General features: G+C 45.8%; 3 protein-coding genes across 3 annotated transcripts; 2 read left to right on the top strand and 1 right to left on the bottom strand.

Annotated features, from left to right (window-relative positions):
- Positions 1–7,949: 7,949 nt before the first annotated feature.
- Positions 7,950–8,270, top strand: PtA15_11A419 (uncharacterized protein; the record flags this gene model as incomplete). Its single annotated transcript, XM_053161325.1, has 2 exons — positions 7,950–8,044; positions 8,138–8,270. The coding sequence occupies 2 exons, from the start codon at positions 7,950–7,952 to the stop codon at positions 8,268–8,270; spliced, it is 228 nt and encodes a 75-aa protein (XP_053025283.1).
- Positions 8,271–8,960: 690 nt separating this feature from the next.
- Positions 8,961–9,401, top strand: PtA15_11A418 (uncharacterized protein; the record flags this gene model as incomplete). Its single annotated transcript, XM_053161324.1, has 1 exon — positions 8,961–9,401. One exon carries the CDS (start codon positions 8,961–8,963, stop codon positions 9,399–9,401), a length of 441 nt encoding a protein of 146 aa, XP_053025282.1.
- Positions 9,402–10,595: 1,194 nt separating this feature from the next.
- PtA15_11A417 (uncharacterized protein) lies at positions 10,596–11,566 on the bottom strand (the record flags this gene model as incomplete). Its single annotated transcript, XM_053161323.1, has 2 exons — positions 10,596–10,729; positions 10,804–11,566. The coding sequence occupies 2 exons, from the start codon at positions 11,564–11,566 to the stop codon at positions 10,596–10,598; spliced, it is 897 nt and encodes a 298-aa protein (XP_053025281.1).
- Between the last annotated feature and the right edge of the window lie 1,307 nt (positions 11,567–12,873).

Below are 12,873 nucleotides of genomic sequence, written 5' to 3'. Positions count from 1 at the left end.
CATCAGCCATCCCCATGGCCTCAAGGGGCTCTCTTTCTTTGGCTTCCTTATTTTACTTGACGCGTCCTGATCCTTGCATCCAGATGAACAAAGGCAAGAAATGTCAGGGAAGGGCTCCAAACAAGCCTGAAATTTAGCTCTCTGTTGTATCTCTTCTTCTCTTTATCTCTCTTTCCTCACTCATCTTGTTGATCATTTTCCCAAAACTCAATAGGTGTTGATTTGTTTTTCCCATCTGCATCCCATTGAGGAATCCTTAGCTCACAGCTGCATCTAGTGTTTTCTCACTCAGTGCTCAACAACACCCATTCTCATCAATAATTACCCCTAGCCCACTGGGTCAATCAAATCATGCAAGAAAACAATATTTGCACTTTGGCCATGCATCCTTCTAGAGAATAACCATTTGGAACCTCTGCTGGGTACCCGGCACTGTCTGGTGGGTACTACCAAAACCGGCCATGCTTTACCTATAATTTATGTTGAAGCTATGACAAGAGGTCAAGGCTGAGAGGAAGGGAACAGTGGCTGAGTAAAAAAAAGCTCAGATAAGCTCTGAGTGAGACAACAAAAAGGGGCCAAGGGAGCCCTCTAGGAGGGCAAAAAGCTGCTAGCTTGCATGGCAGAAAAGCAAACACGCTACAAATGTGCGCAGAAGCAGATGAGTTTATTTCTTCTGTAAAGCAGAGTTTATAAACTATTACAACTGGGGGACAAGTTGTGGGCAGATGGTGAACATGCATATTCATATGGAGGGAGGAGAAATGAGTGAAAGATGTGTGACATGGAGAGAAATGGAAACCTGGGCAGTTGCAGTTTCAAAAATTTCCCCCTCCCTTCCACCTCAAACCAGTCCCTCTTCCACCCAAGACCATGGGATCTAGACACAACAAATCACCAACCTTATAAAATCCTCCCTCACAATTGGCCAAACCTTCAATCCCTCCTCCACTTCCTGACCCCAACAAGCTCATCAATCATGATAATATTGATGACTTTTTGTTGGAGTTTGTCTCAGAAGAAAGGGGAGATTTGGATTTTGTCAAGGATTGCCACACCTTTGAGTGGTGCTAAGCTTGGTGGGGGCATTGTTGCATGTCCTTGAGAGAGGTGGGATGGATTTGATTTCAAGGGGCTGGACTAAACAGACAGCGCTATCCTGGCAATATGATGGATGCCTTCCCAAACAGCCATGTAAAATAATTGGAGCCCATTAATAATCCCAAGAAGGTTCATGAAACTTATTTGAGCTTATTTTTCAGCAGCTTATTACTGCATATGACGCTACTCCCTGCCAAATGGGGCCTTATTGTTAGAAAAACCCATCACTGCAAGAAACATTCAAGCAACTGCTAGCAGTTGAAATGTGGGTTAATTATGCGGAACTGCTGTTCTAGCTCAGCCCAAACACACATAAGCTTTTTCTACACATTCACTGTGCATGATGAACATTGAATGTGCATTAATTGAAGCTTGTCAAGCAGCAAGCCTTGAAAAAGGCTTGTGTAATACCACAAGCTTGCTTGGAGTTCTCACATGTTAACTGCTGGCAGTTGCTTGACTTTTTCTTGCAGTGCATCCATGGCAAGATGAATTTTAATCAGAAATGATTTTTTGGAAATCACTAAAATTGATTTGCACAATCCTTATTGGTATATCTGTTGCAGTTTATAGTACATATCTATCCAGAAAACCCTGATTGAAATCAATAGTACAGTTGTCTCATGTGTGATTGCTGCCAGCAAGCCATTGGCTTTGTGTTCAGTATTCCCACAGATCAATATGTACATTATGTACCTTGACAGAAAAATTCAAACCCTGTGTACATTGGGGTTGGAATTGGTGACACCCCCCTGCAACACTCAACTGCAGGAGTGCCATTTCAGTAGCTGTTGACTGTCAATGGTCAATAGAATTGCTATCAAATCACCCTTGCTGCTTGTTTTCTCTCTCAATAATTCATTCTAAGTGAGTTCATTTGTTATTGTTTATGATCTGGTAACTGATGTCTTTTTTTTTTGACTCTTTAGGATGGTCAGAACAAAACCCAACCACAAACCATGACATCTCTCAACACTGAGACAAAGGCAATGATTTTTGGGATGGCACGGGCGGGCAAGATTCTGAACTACCTTTTGAAGGAGTTCAAGACTGCCAAGTCAACATTATCCGGCTTCATCAATTGTTGGAAAGAGACCGGGAATAAAGTCAAAGAAAACTTCCGGCTGACCTCTAGTCTCTTGACTGAACTGTGTGACAAACACCCGCCTGCCCACAAGGGAAATTGCTGCAAGCCAATTTGAATGAGGGTGATTTTTGAGGAACTCAAGAATCACATCTCCATAAGGCCTGGTTATTGACAAGCCCACAAGCTGGGATGCCACAATTAAACAGCTGCCAAGAAACCCTTCATTAAAAAGAAGCAAAAAGCAAGGCAACTGGAATTTGCCACCAGCCACCTTTCTTGGACAGTTGACAACTGGCGATCTGTCCTTTAGAAAGATGAGTTTTTGTTTGAGCTTGGCAAGAACTTGAAGGCATTCTTTGTTTAGCAAAAAACCAACAAAAGATACAAACCCAAATGCCTTGCACCAACATTCAAAAGCAGGCGCTTTTCAACAATCTAATGAACTACGAGAAACTTTAGAGGTGTAGCGTTATTAGTATCTACACAATACAACACAAGACACCAATATTAAACACTAACCTTTAGAGGTGTAGCGTTATTAGTATCTACACAATACAACACAAGACACCGATATTGAACACTAACCTGATCAATAAGACAAGTGTTAGTGTTTGAGTGTGTTGAGTTTGATGAAACAGTAAGTTCATTAATTTCTTATACACACCTTTAGAGGTGTAGCGTTATTAGTATCTACACGATACAACACAAGACACCAATATCAAACACTAACCTAAATGAGGAGAGGAGATTGAGAACAGGATACATGAGTTGTGTATAATGAATAATGAACCTGATCAATAAGACAAGTGTTAGTGTTTGAGTGTGTTGAGTTTGATGAAACAGTAAGTTGATTAAGAAAAGAGCGAGTACAATAGTGTTCGGACTTGGATCAACTAGGTTTTGGGGTCAACAACAGGGTGTCACTAATTACTATGTATTAACGGTTTAACATTAAGCGGACCGACGCGCCCACCAAAAAAAAATTGGCAGCATCCCGCCCCCCCCCCGACTTTGCAATTAACTACAGGTCCCAATTGTCCTGGATCGCTTGGCTCCTTAAGCAATTGGCGCCGAGCAGGAGCCAAGCGATGACCTTGAATTGTGTACAAGCCGTGTCCTTTTATACTGTGGCCCAAATCCTCATCTCATCAACGCTTTTTTTATCTTTCTCTCCTATTTCCGGTTGTGAAGCCTTCCGGATCAGGAAGTCGCTCCTTGCATTCCGCTTAAGGTAAGACTCTCGGCCTTATCTATACCTATATCCGCCGCTATTGGTCCTTGCTTCATTCATTTTTATGCCGACTTCGGCACCTTGTGTACTCATATGCCGCTCTTGGCCGTATCGTTGCCTACTGCAAATGACTAATTTCCTCCTATATCGTCAATTCCGGGATACTGAGAGCGTGTCCCGGGATACCAAGTTCATCCGTGTATCGCCATTTTGAGGACGGTTGCAAAACCCGGGAAGATGAGTTTCCTCCTATTAGCGGTTTAACATTAAGCGGACCGACACCCGCCCCCAAATCTTTTATGGTGTTTCCGGAATAGGATCTTTCTCCGAGTGCTACTCATCAATCCTATCTCACTTCATCACGCCTACAATAGTACTTCCTCGCCTTATCCTTTTCCCTGCGCCCCACATCAACATTCTCCTTTTGAGGCCTGCCAAGCACATTAGTGCCTCCATGACGGCGCTCTCCCCCCAAAAATATCTTGCACTGCACAACTGACACACTGCTTGCATTCTTCTCCGATGATAGGCATCAAACTTCCTTATCAAAATCCTCTGAGACGAGGTTTAGAGACAAGCACTGCCGACTGAGTTGGTTATTATTGTTGACATTCTACTTCAGAACAACCAAACTTTGATCAATCCTTTGCAACATCTAAAAATCACAATCAAAAAGAACTGCTTGTTGACAAATTGCATGAACAGAAATCGTCCATCAAATTGATTCTCCCCGTTCAGCCGGAATACTCGAAGGTCAGATGTACTTCTTGATCTCTTTTTCTGACATTCACTTACGAACAAAGAAACATGCTCTCTTTTCCTCATCTGACAAAACCAACTAATCTTGCCACCATTTTATTTGATTTCCATTATTTCAAAAAAAAAAAAAAGATAACAACTTAGCGGTGAAACACGCAGGGACCCTCCGAAGAGGCTCGCTTTGCAAGGGGTGCTCCGCGTCAGCCAGGCTGCACCAGGCCCTCTGAAGAAGTTGTTGTGTTAAGTTAGCCCGTACATCTTTTAGCAGAATATAATTGCAATTGTATTCAGCTCCTCGCCATCAATCATTATACATAAAAAACTCCATATACAGTTGTTGTATTAGCGGTCAAACAAATTATAAGATCATTCACGGGGCGGCGGAGCCGCCCATAAACCCTAGTAAGAATTAACTAGCTTAAGTTTGAGAATAACAAAGAACTACTATAAGTTCAACACAATCATCTGGGGCAGTTTTTTCAATACAAAAAAGGCCCCCATTACTTTCTTGCCCCCTGGAAGGACAAATATTGCACAGCTCATTGAAACCATCTACAAAGGTAGCCTTCAGACATTCTTGGAAAATATTGATGAGGCACATTGTCCCACCCTGATGGAGGACATGTGCCTGTCCACACCTCACACCTCAGCCGTAACCATTGGGCCAGCCACAGTATCAAAAAGCTTGATAAATGGCCAGCCCATTCCCCCAATCTGAATCCCATTGAGAATGTCTGGAAGGACCTCAAGGTTTTCCAGAAGCTCTAAAAGCCCCAATCAATCCCCAAACTTAAGGAAGCAATCAGCCAGGCCTGGCAGTGGGACGACTACCCAGCCCAAACCTTTGACCATCTCATCAATTCAATGCCACACCAAATTCAGGCTGTAGTTGATGCGGAAGGTGGTTTGGACCTCTGGTAGAATCAAAATTCAACATTGATTCACCAAAAAAAACTCTAGTTTTTTTTAAAAAAAAAAAGTAATTGATAATTTTCAATTTTTACTTTTTGATCATTCTGCCTACCATCCCAAGCATCCCTTCCACTTTCTCTTTTATTTCTCCTGGCTTAATAAAGAAAGATTTTTTTTATATTTTGTTTCTTTTTTAAATTTTGATCTGAAATGAAGTTCTATACTGTCCATGGTCATTCTCACAGCCCTCTGTTGTCCCACCTCCCCCCAAAAAATTGCATAAAATGACTTGTATTGACCCCCAAGAATTAGTTTTTGGGGGTTCAGATTTTTTCTGTCAAGGTACTGTACATGCTGAATCAGTTCTCAAAGTTCAAACAAAAACTTGTCAGCAAGATCATTTGCATTTGTTGTCTAAATCTTCAGTTCAAGTTAAGCTGAGGTTTGATTTCAGGCTAAGGCTAACTAAATTTAACTCACCTGAGCCTGAAATCAACCCTAGCTTATCAAAGTCCCTCATCCCTTTGTGGCGAGCAAGGGAACCTTAATGTTGAGGTGTGACACACAACCCTTGACCGCAGGGAGGAGGGACTTACACCCAAGCGGCTGTGTCTCGCGTGTGAAGATCTTGAGGTTTTGGTGCAAACCAACTTCCATGCCCCAGGAAATATACTTACCACAACCCAATCAAAAAATCTTTTGGAGTCACTAATACTGAGCTTCTTGAATTTGGATCCACCAACTCAGATTTATTGAATTCCACTCCTATCATACTTTTTTCCCTGCTCCAAAGTTCAGATTTTCATTTACACAACCTTCAATCTCAGCCATATAGGGACCCCATATGTTGAAATGCCCTAAATTGAAATAGCTGGCTTTGACAACCCAACCCTTCTTTGATGTAAGAAAAAATTAATTAAAAAGAGACATTTGCGGGAAAAAAAGAACAAAAAAGTCAAGAAAGTCAACAAGGGAATGAGAGCATGTCCAAAAAAAGGAGGAAAAAAAATCTGAACAGAGGGATTAATGCACAATCAAGCAGTGCTAGTCCTCTGAAAAATTTCCAGCGGCATTGTGAGGGATGAAATTTAAAATGAAGAAAAAGAAAATAATACACCTCAAACTCAGATCCTCACGCGCGAGCTCCGTCGTCTCGGGTATAAGCCTCACATGCACTTCGCGCATGGCTCTTGCCAGCAAGTGCTCGCGAGGCTTTTTTAAGCTAGAAATAAATCAAGCCTGGGGTTTGCTTACCCGGGGTTAGCCCTGTCCAATCTGATTGCCGCTTGGGTTAAGTTATCGGCAAGTTGACCCGACGAATGTGCATGCTCTAAAGATCAGATCCGCCTATCATTTCCCGCCTGTGATCACCGCTTTCCATTCCAGATTAGGTGTTTGAAAAGCCGGGCGAAATACGGCCGTGAAAGACATGCCTCTGAGTGTTGATTGTCCAATAAAGAGCTTTGCTAACCTATATCTGATTTCGGCGCTTTGGTGCGCTGCTCAAGATCTACACCAAACCCCACGTATTCTCCATGAACATAGAAGCTATTTTGCTTTGTGTGGTGAATGGAAGTTATGCTTGAGCTGTTTCTATTAGGAGAAACAGATCGAACCAAGCACTGGAGTCGGCTGGGGCTATTCTTGCGTAGATATGTACTGTGAGCTTTGTCCCCGGGCTCAAGGCCGCCGGGCGACTGAGGTCGACTAGAAGATGATGTCAACGTGAGCTGACATCGGCTAATGTCGAAAGAAACAGCCCGTCCCCCTGGAAGTATGTATAAATCCGTTGGGAATTGTGAGACTGATGACGGGGAACCGCCTCCTGCATCGTGGACTAGAATGGTTTGGGTGCTGCATGTATGGTGTCCGAAAATAAACAAATTGTCTAAAGAGCTGGATGTTGCCGGCGATGTGAACATACATTGGCACTAGAGGAAGGCAGTCGGAATCGAGTTCCCGTAGTTTGTAACACGACACTTTTGTAGTGGCAGTTAGTATTTACTGAGAGAAAATAAGGATTATTTGGCTCAGTCGAAGTCTAAGCATCAGTAGAATCCGACAAACACGCGATGTCTCCTTTGTTTTGACGAATACAGCGCTTGCCTTGGTTGCCTCAGTCATCTCCTTGCTGACCTCAGATTGTTTTTGCGGTTGATGTGGCACATATAAAGAGGGCTCTGCCAGTCGATTCTGAACTGTTCCTCATCAACTTCCTCCCACCGTCTTCCCAACTCACCCCCAACTTCCTCCCACCGTCTTCCCAACTTCCCAACTTCCTCCCACCGTCTTCCCAACTCACCCCCAACTTCCCCTACCGTCTTCCCAACTCCTCAACTTCCTCCCACCTACCTCTAGTCTGCGAATCATTTTTCTGATCTGGCCGGACTCATATAGCCTTCTTCTGCTTGCTCTCATCTTCGAGCTTCTGCTCTGATCCTCGAGCATTTCTTGCTTTCATCCTGGAGCTTCTCTTGCTCGAGATTTTTCTCGAGATTCTCCTCCTCGAGATTCATCGCCCTCTTCCCACCTCATTCATCCTGGTTCAGGATGATTAGACCGTACCTCCATCCACTCTCATGTCTCCGGTGGATTGAGAACTACTTTTGATTTTTTCCAAGGGCACTCTTTTGATACTTGGGCGTCGGCGTTCTTAGCCGACAAGTATTCGCCTATGGGTTACTGCTTAAAGCGATCCAAAGAGATTTTTTGGACCGTATATAATCCCCTCTCATCATCATCATCATCATGACTTCAAGTAGACGTGATTACTCTTCCATTACTTCTCTAAAGATGGCTTTTCGAAACCTGGTGGTTTGGTGAAGCGCCAGAAGAATGTGGCAACATGCTATCGGTTCCATGTCGCCGGTCCAAACGACTTTTTCTTCGATCTCTTATCCGATGCAAGCAGGGTGCATCCTGGCAACTCGAACACTTTCCAATTCGATCATTGCGTTCGATAGGATTGATCTATATTCATTTCATCAAGTTACAGCAGGCGTATTTGTTCAGGGTTCAATTCTCAATTCGCATTCATGGTTTCATAGGGGCAATATCCCGCTCGAGCTGGATGTTCCTGCTCTACATTCTTTCTCCTTGGTCATCTTGCAAGTCAATCGGCTTTCGATCTCAGGTCGGGCCAGCAGGTCCTATCTGCGATACACCCCCAGTGTCACCTGATCACTTCTATTGGCAATACACAACAAATCCACTCGTCGCGGGCAGCGAAGACTCCGCCATTACCCGTTCGACGCGTCGGATGACACATGTGAGCTGTAACCTTTCTTTCCTCATGTCGCTCTCACTCTCCCATCCCAGACAGGCTTGTAGCGGATCATGAGGCCTTCTTCTGATTAATGGTTCTATTCGCTCTCATGTCTTTTTTAGCCTTCCCTTTTTTGGCTTCGGTGTTTTCAGAGCCATCAACTTGCCATCCTGGGGACACGTATCATGCCGATAGGATATCAATTGCTGCTCATGATCGAGCAAGATAGCAGATATGTTCGCACTTGGACACTCACTCTGCATCATGTAGGCCTTTCAGATCTTTCTTGCACTCACTTATGATTTATTGGGCAGTTGATCGGGAAGATATTCCTGCGGTTTTCTAAGTCCATAGCACCCTCCAGGCTCCATCCCAAAGACTGCAAGCAAACACTTCAAGACCGGATCCAGATATCATTCCATCACCTCAAATATTCTACAAGACACAATATTTCTTCGATTTTCGTTCTGGCCTCGCTTCACAAACACGGCCCGATTCGCGCAACCTGAAATCCTATCGGATGTCTGCGGGATACCGCTTACCCACTAAGATCTGACTTATTCCGGCTTGGCGGTCAATCTCAAGTGGATTGCTCTGCAGAAGCAATGTTTCCGACACGAGGCTATTCCGCCTCGGCGATCAATCCCAAGTGGGTTGATCTGCATCTTTCCGATACGAGGCTCGCCATCGATCCCAATTGGGTTGATCTGTATTTCTCCGATCCGAGGGTGTTCCACCTAAGTGGGTTGACCTGCATTTGTCCGGTACGACTACGAGGCTCTTCCGCCTCGGCGATCAATCCTAAGTGGGTTGACCTGCATTTGTCCAGTACGAGGCTCTTCCGCCTCGGCGACCAATCCCAAGCGGGTTGTTCTGCACGAGCAAGATGTCCGATCCACGAGGACTTCTTCCTTTCAATGGCAGTTATGCCATTGATCGCTTCCGAGATCCCGCAAGACGTCTATCACCTGTCGTGCTCCGGCGTTGCGATCGATTGCAAGCTCCAGGATCCTCCGAAGGGTAACCGGTGTTTTACAATGGGCTGAGCTTGGAAAAGCTCTGGTTGGGATGCACTTAGCCGAGATGCACATTCCTCGTGCTTGAAGTTGATGGGCCGAATGAATCGATGGCAAACATCGATCATTCTTGTGATATCTTTCTGTATTTAGGCTTTCTCTCCAGACTCCTGATTCCACTACATACTTAAATATGTGTATTCCTATTATGTATACCGCACTCAACCCTTTTCAAAGTCACCCGTTTTCCGCTCTCCCCCTAGTTTGCATTCTCCATCTTTCCAATTGTCTCTGTTTTCTTTCCTTTCTCTATTCTATGCTGCTTGTCTTCTTTGGATCTTGTGTCGGAAAATTTGTAGCCCGTTAGGGCATCTCATTGTGTTGGCGGTAGACGCGCCCGTTCTGCTGGTACTTTATAGTGCGCAATGTGAAATCAAACCGCACTCAGAAAAAAAAAAAAAAAAAAAAGTCACCCGCTGGCGGCAAAGCCACCCCTCTTGTTGTCAATCTTTAACCAAAGAAAAACAAGTCTAGGTTTTGATCTACATAGACACAACCAAGATGAAAGCTGTCGTTAGAAAGGGAATATGACGCTCTGCTTTGGTCTTGATTTCCTCATCTAGCTGTACATACACACATACCTATAAATATTAGGGGGATTCAAAGTTGGCCATGCATGAATTGCATGTACTTTTGCAAGTTGGTTGTCAAGGCTTTTCCTCAACACCAACATTCAAAAAAAAACATACAAGCAGGTTTGGGGGGTGTAGTACAATGTGACTTGCATGCACTTTTGCAACTCAGTGTTCAAGAATGAACTTGAACACCAACTTGCAAAAGTGCATGCAAGTTGGATCTGGCCAACTTTGAAACCCCCTAATGCACTCATATGAGTAGGTAATTGAACAAATGAGATTTTCCTTGATGTGATAAAAGAGATATAAAAACTTGTAGGTCAATTCATGTTTTAGTTCGAAATATGTAAGCAAAACATAATATATTGCAGGGTTGACACGGACAAATGGCTGTCAAGCGAGTTTTACTTGTAGTGGAAGTCTGATTGTTCTTTCTTGCGTACAACAAACAAGCCATGAGAGGAGAAGGGGAAGCGTGAAGCGTCAACAAACGACATACAGGAAAGGCAACAAGGAGGGAAAAGGAAGCATTCCATGCGGGATATCTAAGTGTATGAGAGAGAAAGGGTGGTTTCAGGAGTGAGAGATCTCAAGTTGTCGAGGCGGCCGGGGACGGATCTTCTGGGCCAGAAGGGACGTTCAGGGCTGGGGCATCGGTTACTGGGCCGGTGTGGCCATCCAAAGGATCCGGATCCTGGACCGATGGCTGACTCGGGTGATTGACTAGGACAACATAGAGAGCGGTAAGAAAAGAGGGGGTTATTATTGGATTAGTGGAGGAAAAGTGCCTGACTCACAGGCGGGCTGGTCTCCAAGCGTGGTGGGCAACGGGGCAGGCGGGAAGCCTTGGTTTGTGTCGAGGGCAGACTCGGCAGGTTGACCAGGATAGACGATCGACGGAAGTGATTGGGCACTCGAGTGGGTGATCGGGCCGTGATGGTCCGGCGAGGGGGCATACGACGTCTGACTGAGATTGGCTGCTGCGAGGTGGAGGCCGGGGATGGTGTCGGACATAGCGAGATCAGTCATAGCCGATGGTTGTTGACCGGCGGGAAGAAGGATTGACGGGGTGGTGGACAAGAGCGTAGGTTGAGAGTACGGCCCGCCCATCGCCGGCTCCTCTTCTTGCTCGTCTTCATCCATCGGAACGGCTGGGGCAGTCTGGCTCTGGGGCGCTTGTTCCGCGGGTGCTTGTCCGTCCTCCTCCTCTTCCTCCTCTTCGTCGTCATCGATCTCGACCTGCTCGGCGATCTGGCCGGTCTCGAGGCCGGCCAACTGGCCGCCAATCCGCTCGGTATCCTCGACTGCCTTGGATGTCTTGCGCTCCATCTTGAGGCCCTTTTGGCTCCGTGCATTCACGGGATCACTTGGCTCCTCAGCCTCGCCCGTCGCCCGCCCCCGGCCAGAGCCTCCGACCACGTGAATCTCCGAACCTTCCCCCTCCCGCTCGTCGCCCTCTTCCTCCTCCTCTTCCTCATCGTCCGTCGATGCATCGATCTCGTCTGGCTCCTCCAAAAACCCCACCAAATGACCCACCGAACTCGTCGTCCCAGGCACCATGTCCCGCGGAACCCATTTCAGAACCTTGTAGGCCGAATCCGGCCTCAGTTGGACCCACCCTCGGCGGTACCTTTGCACCGGCGCTAGTAATGCCTTCCGCCGTGCCCTGCAGCAACATCACTTTATCAGTTTCTCTATCTCATGTGAAAAAGAATATCATAAAGTACACTGACTGTAGCTCGGCAGAGGAAACCACGGTCGCTGTGTGAGGTTCGATTGCGAGGATCCGGGCGAAGAGGATACCAGATCAGAATATGTTGTAAGTACATAGCTCGTCGGCAGGAAAGAAGATGCAGTACGAATGTGGATGTGTGTCAACGGTTCGACGAGGTATCACAAAATTGGATATATTCGTCCCTTCTGACTGGAGGTTGAAAATGAGGCCCTGCAAGGCAAGCAGTGGTGCATCCAAAGCCTCTCTTTGCGGGGAGTTTGACTAGAATATGATGTATTCGTTCAGCTTCTTGGCCCTCTTGATCTCATCTGACCTTGGCTCGATGCAACAAAAAACATATGTAATTGTACACAAACAGCCAAAGACAAGTTTCGCTTCGCTGCGAGAGAGGCATAAAAGACAGTGGCAGAACGCTAACCTTTCCGTTCTCGCCACCGACTCGACATCGTCGTTCAGACTCCTGATGATGTTCCTTGACGTCTGCCTGTTTATTATGTATCTGTGGTTGACCGGTGGTGGTGCTCTTGCCGTTCCGTGGGGTGGTCTGTGTTGCCGACGACTCGGCCCGGTAACCAACTTGTCATACCACCCGCCCTTCCCCGAAAGGTGCATACGCAGAAGCGGGGGTCTGTAAGATCCCCGGGGGGAAGAAGACCATGAAACCAGGTCGGAAAACAGTGCCCGAACCCGACCCGGAATTTAGTGCGGGTCGGGTTTGGTCGGGGCAGATTTGAAAATACAGCCATTCCAAAAAAGCTTGGCTTTGTTGGAAGGAATTTACACCCAAAATTTGTATTGGATTTGCCAATAATCACTGGCAAGCACTATGAAAAAAAACTCAAGAAACCACTGCCAGTTGACATGCAGCATACTCAAGTCAATACTCAATTAGAACCAGGTTCATACATTAAATGAATGCCAGGCTGGAACAGCCTGGAATATTTGGAATTAGTTGCTCAGCATCATTCTAGTGCACAGTGCACAGTGCACTAGAAGAGACTGAGCTCTGAGGCAATTGCTCAGCTGGGATCCATGGGTTGCCAACCTGGGCTTGTCAGCCAGCATCAGCCCTGCCTTGTCAACTGGGCTGAATGCCTCCTCACTGAAGACTAGGAAGAAGCTCCTGGTCAAA

The sequence above is a fragment of the Puccinia triticina genome, chromosome 11A, assembly GCF_026914185.1.
Source record: "Puccinia triticina chromosome 11A, complete sequence".
NCBI classification, from domain to species: Eukaryota; Fungi; Basidiomycota; class Pucciniomycetes; order Pucciniales; family Pucciniaceae; genus Puccinia; species Puccinia triticina.
Note: the sequence above shows the minus strand (reverse complement) of the source record. Positions and strands in the feature narration are given on the sequence as shown.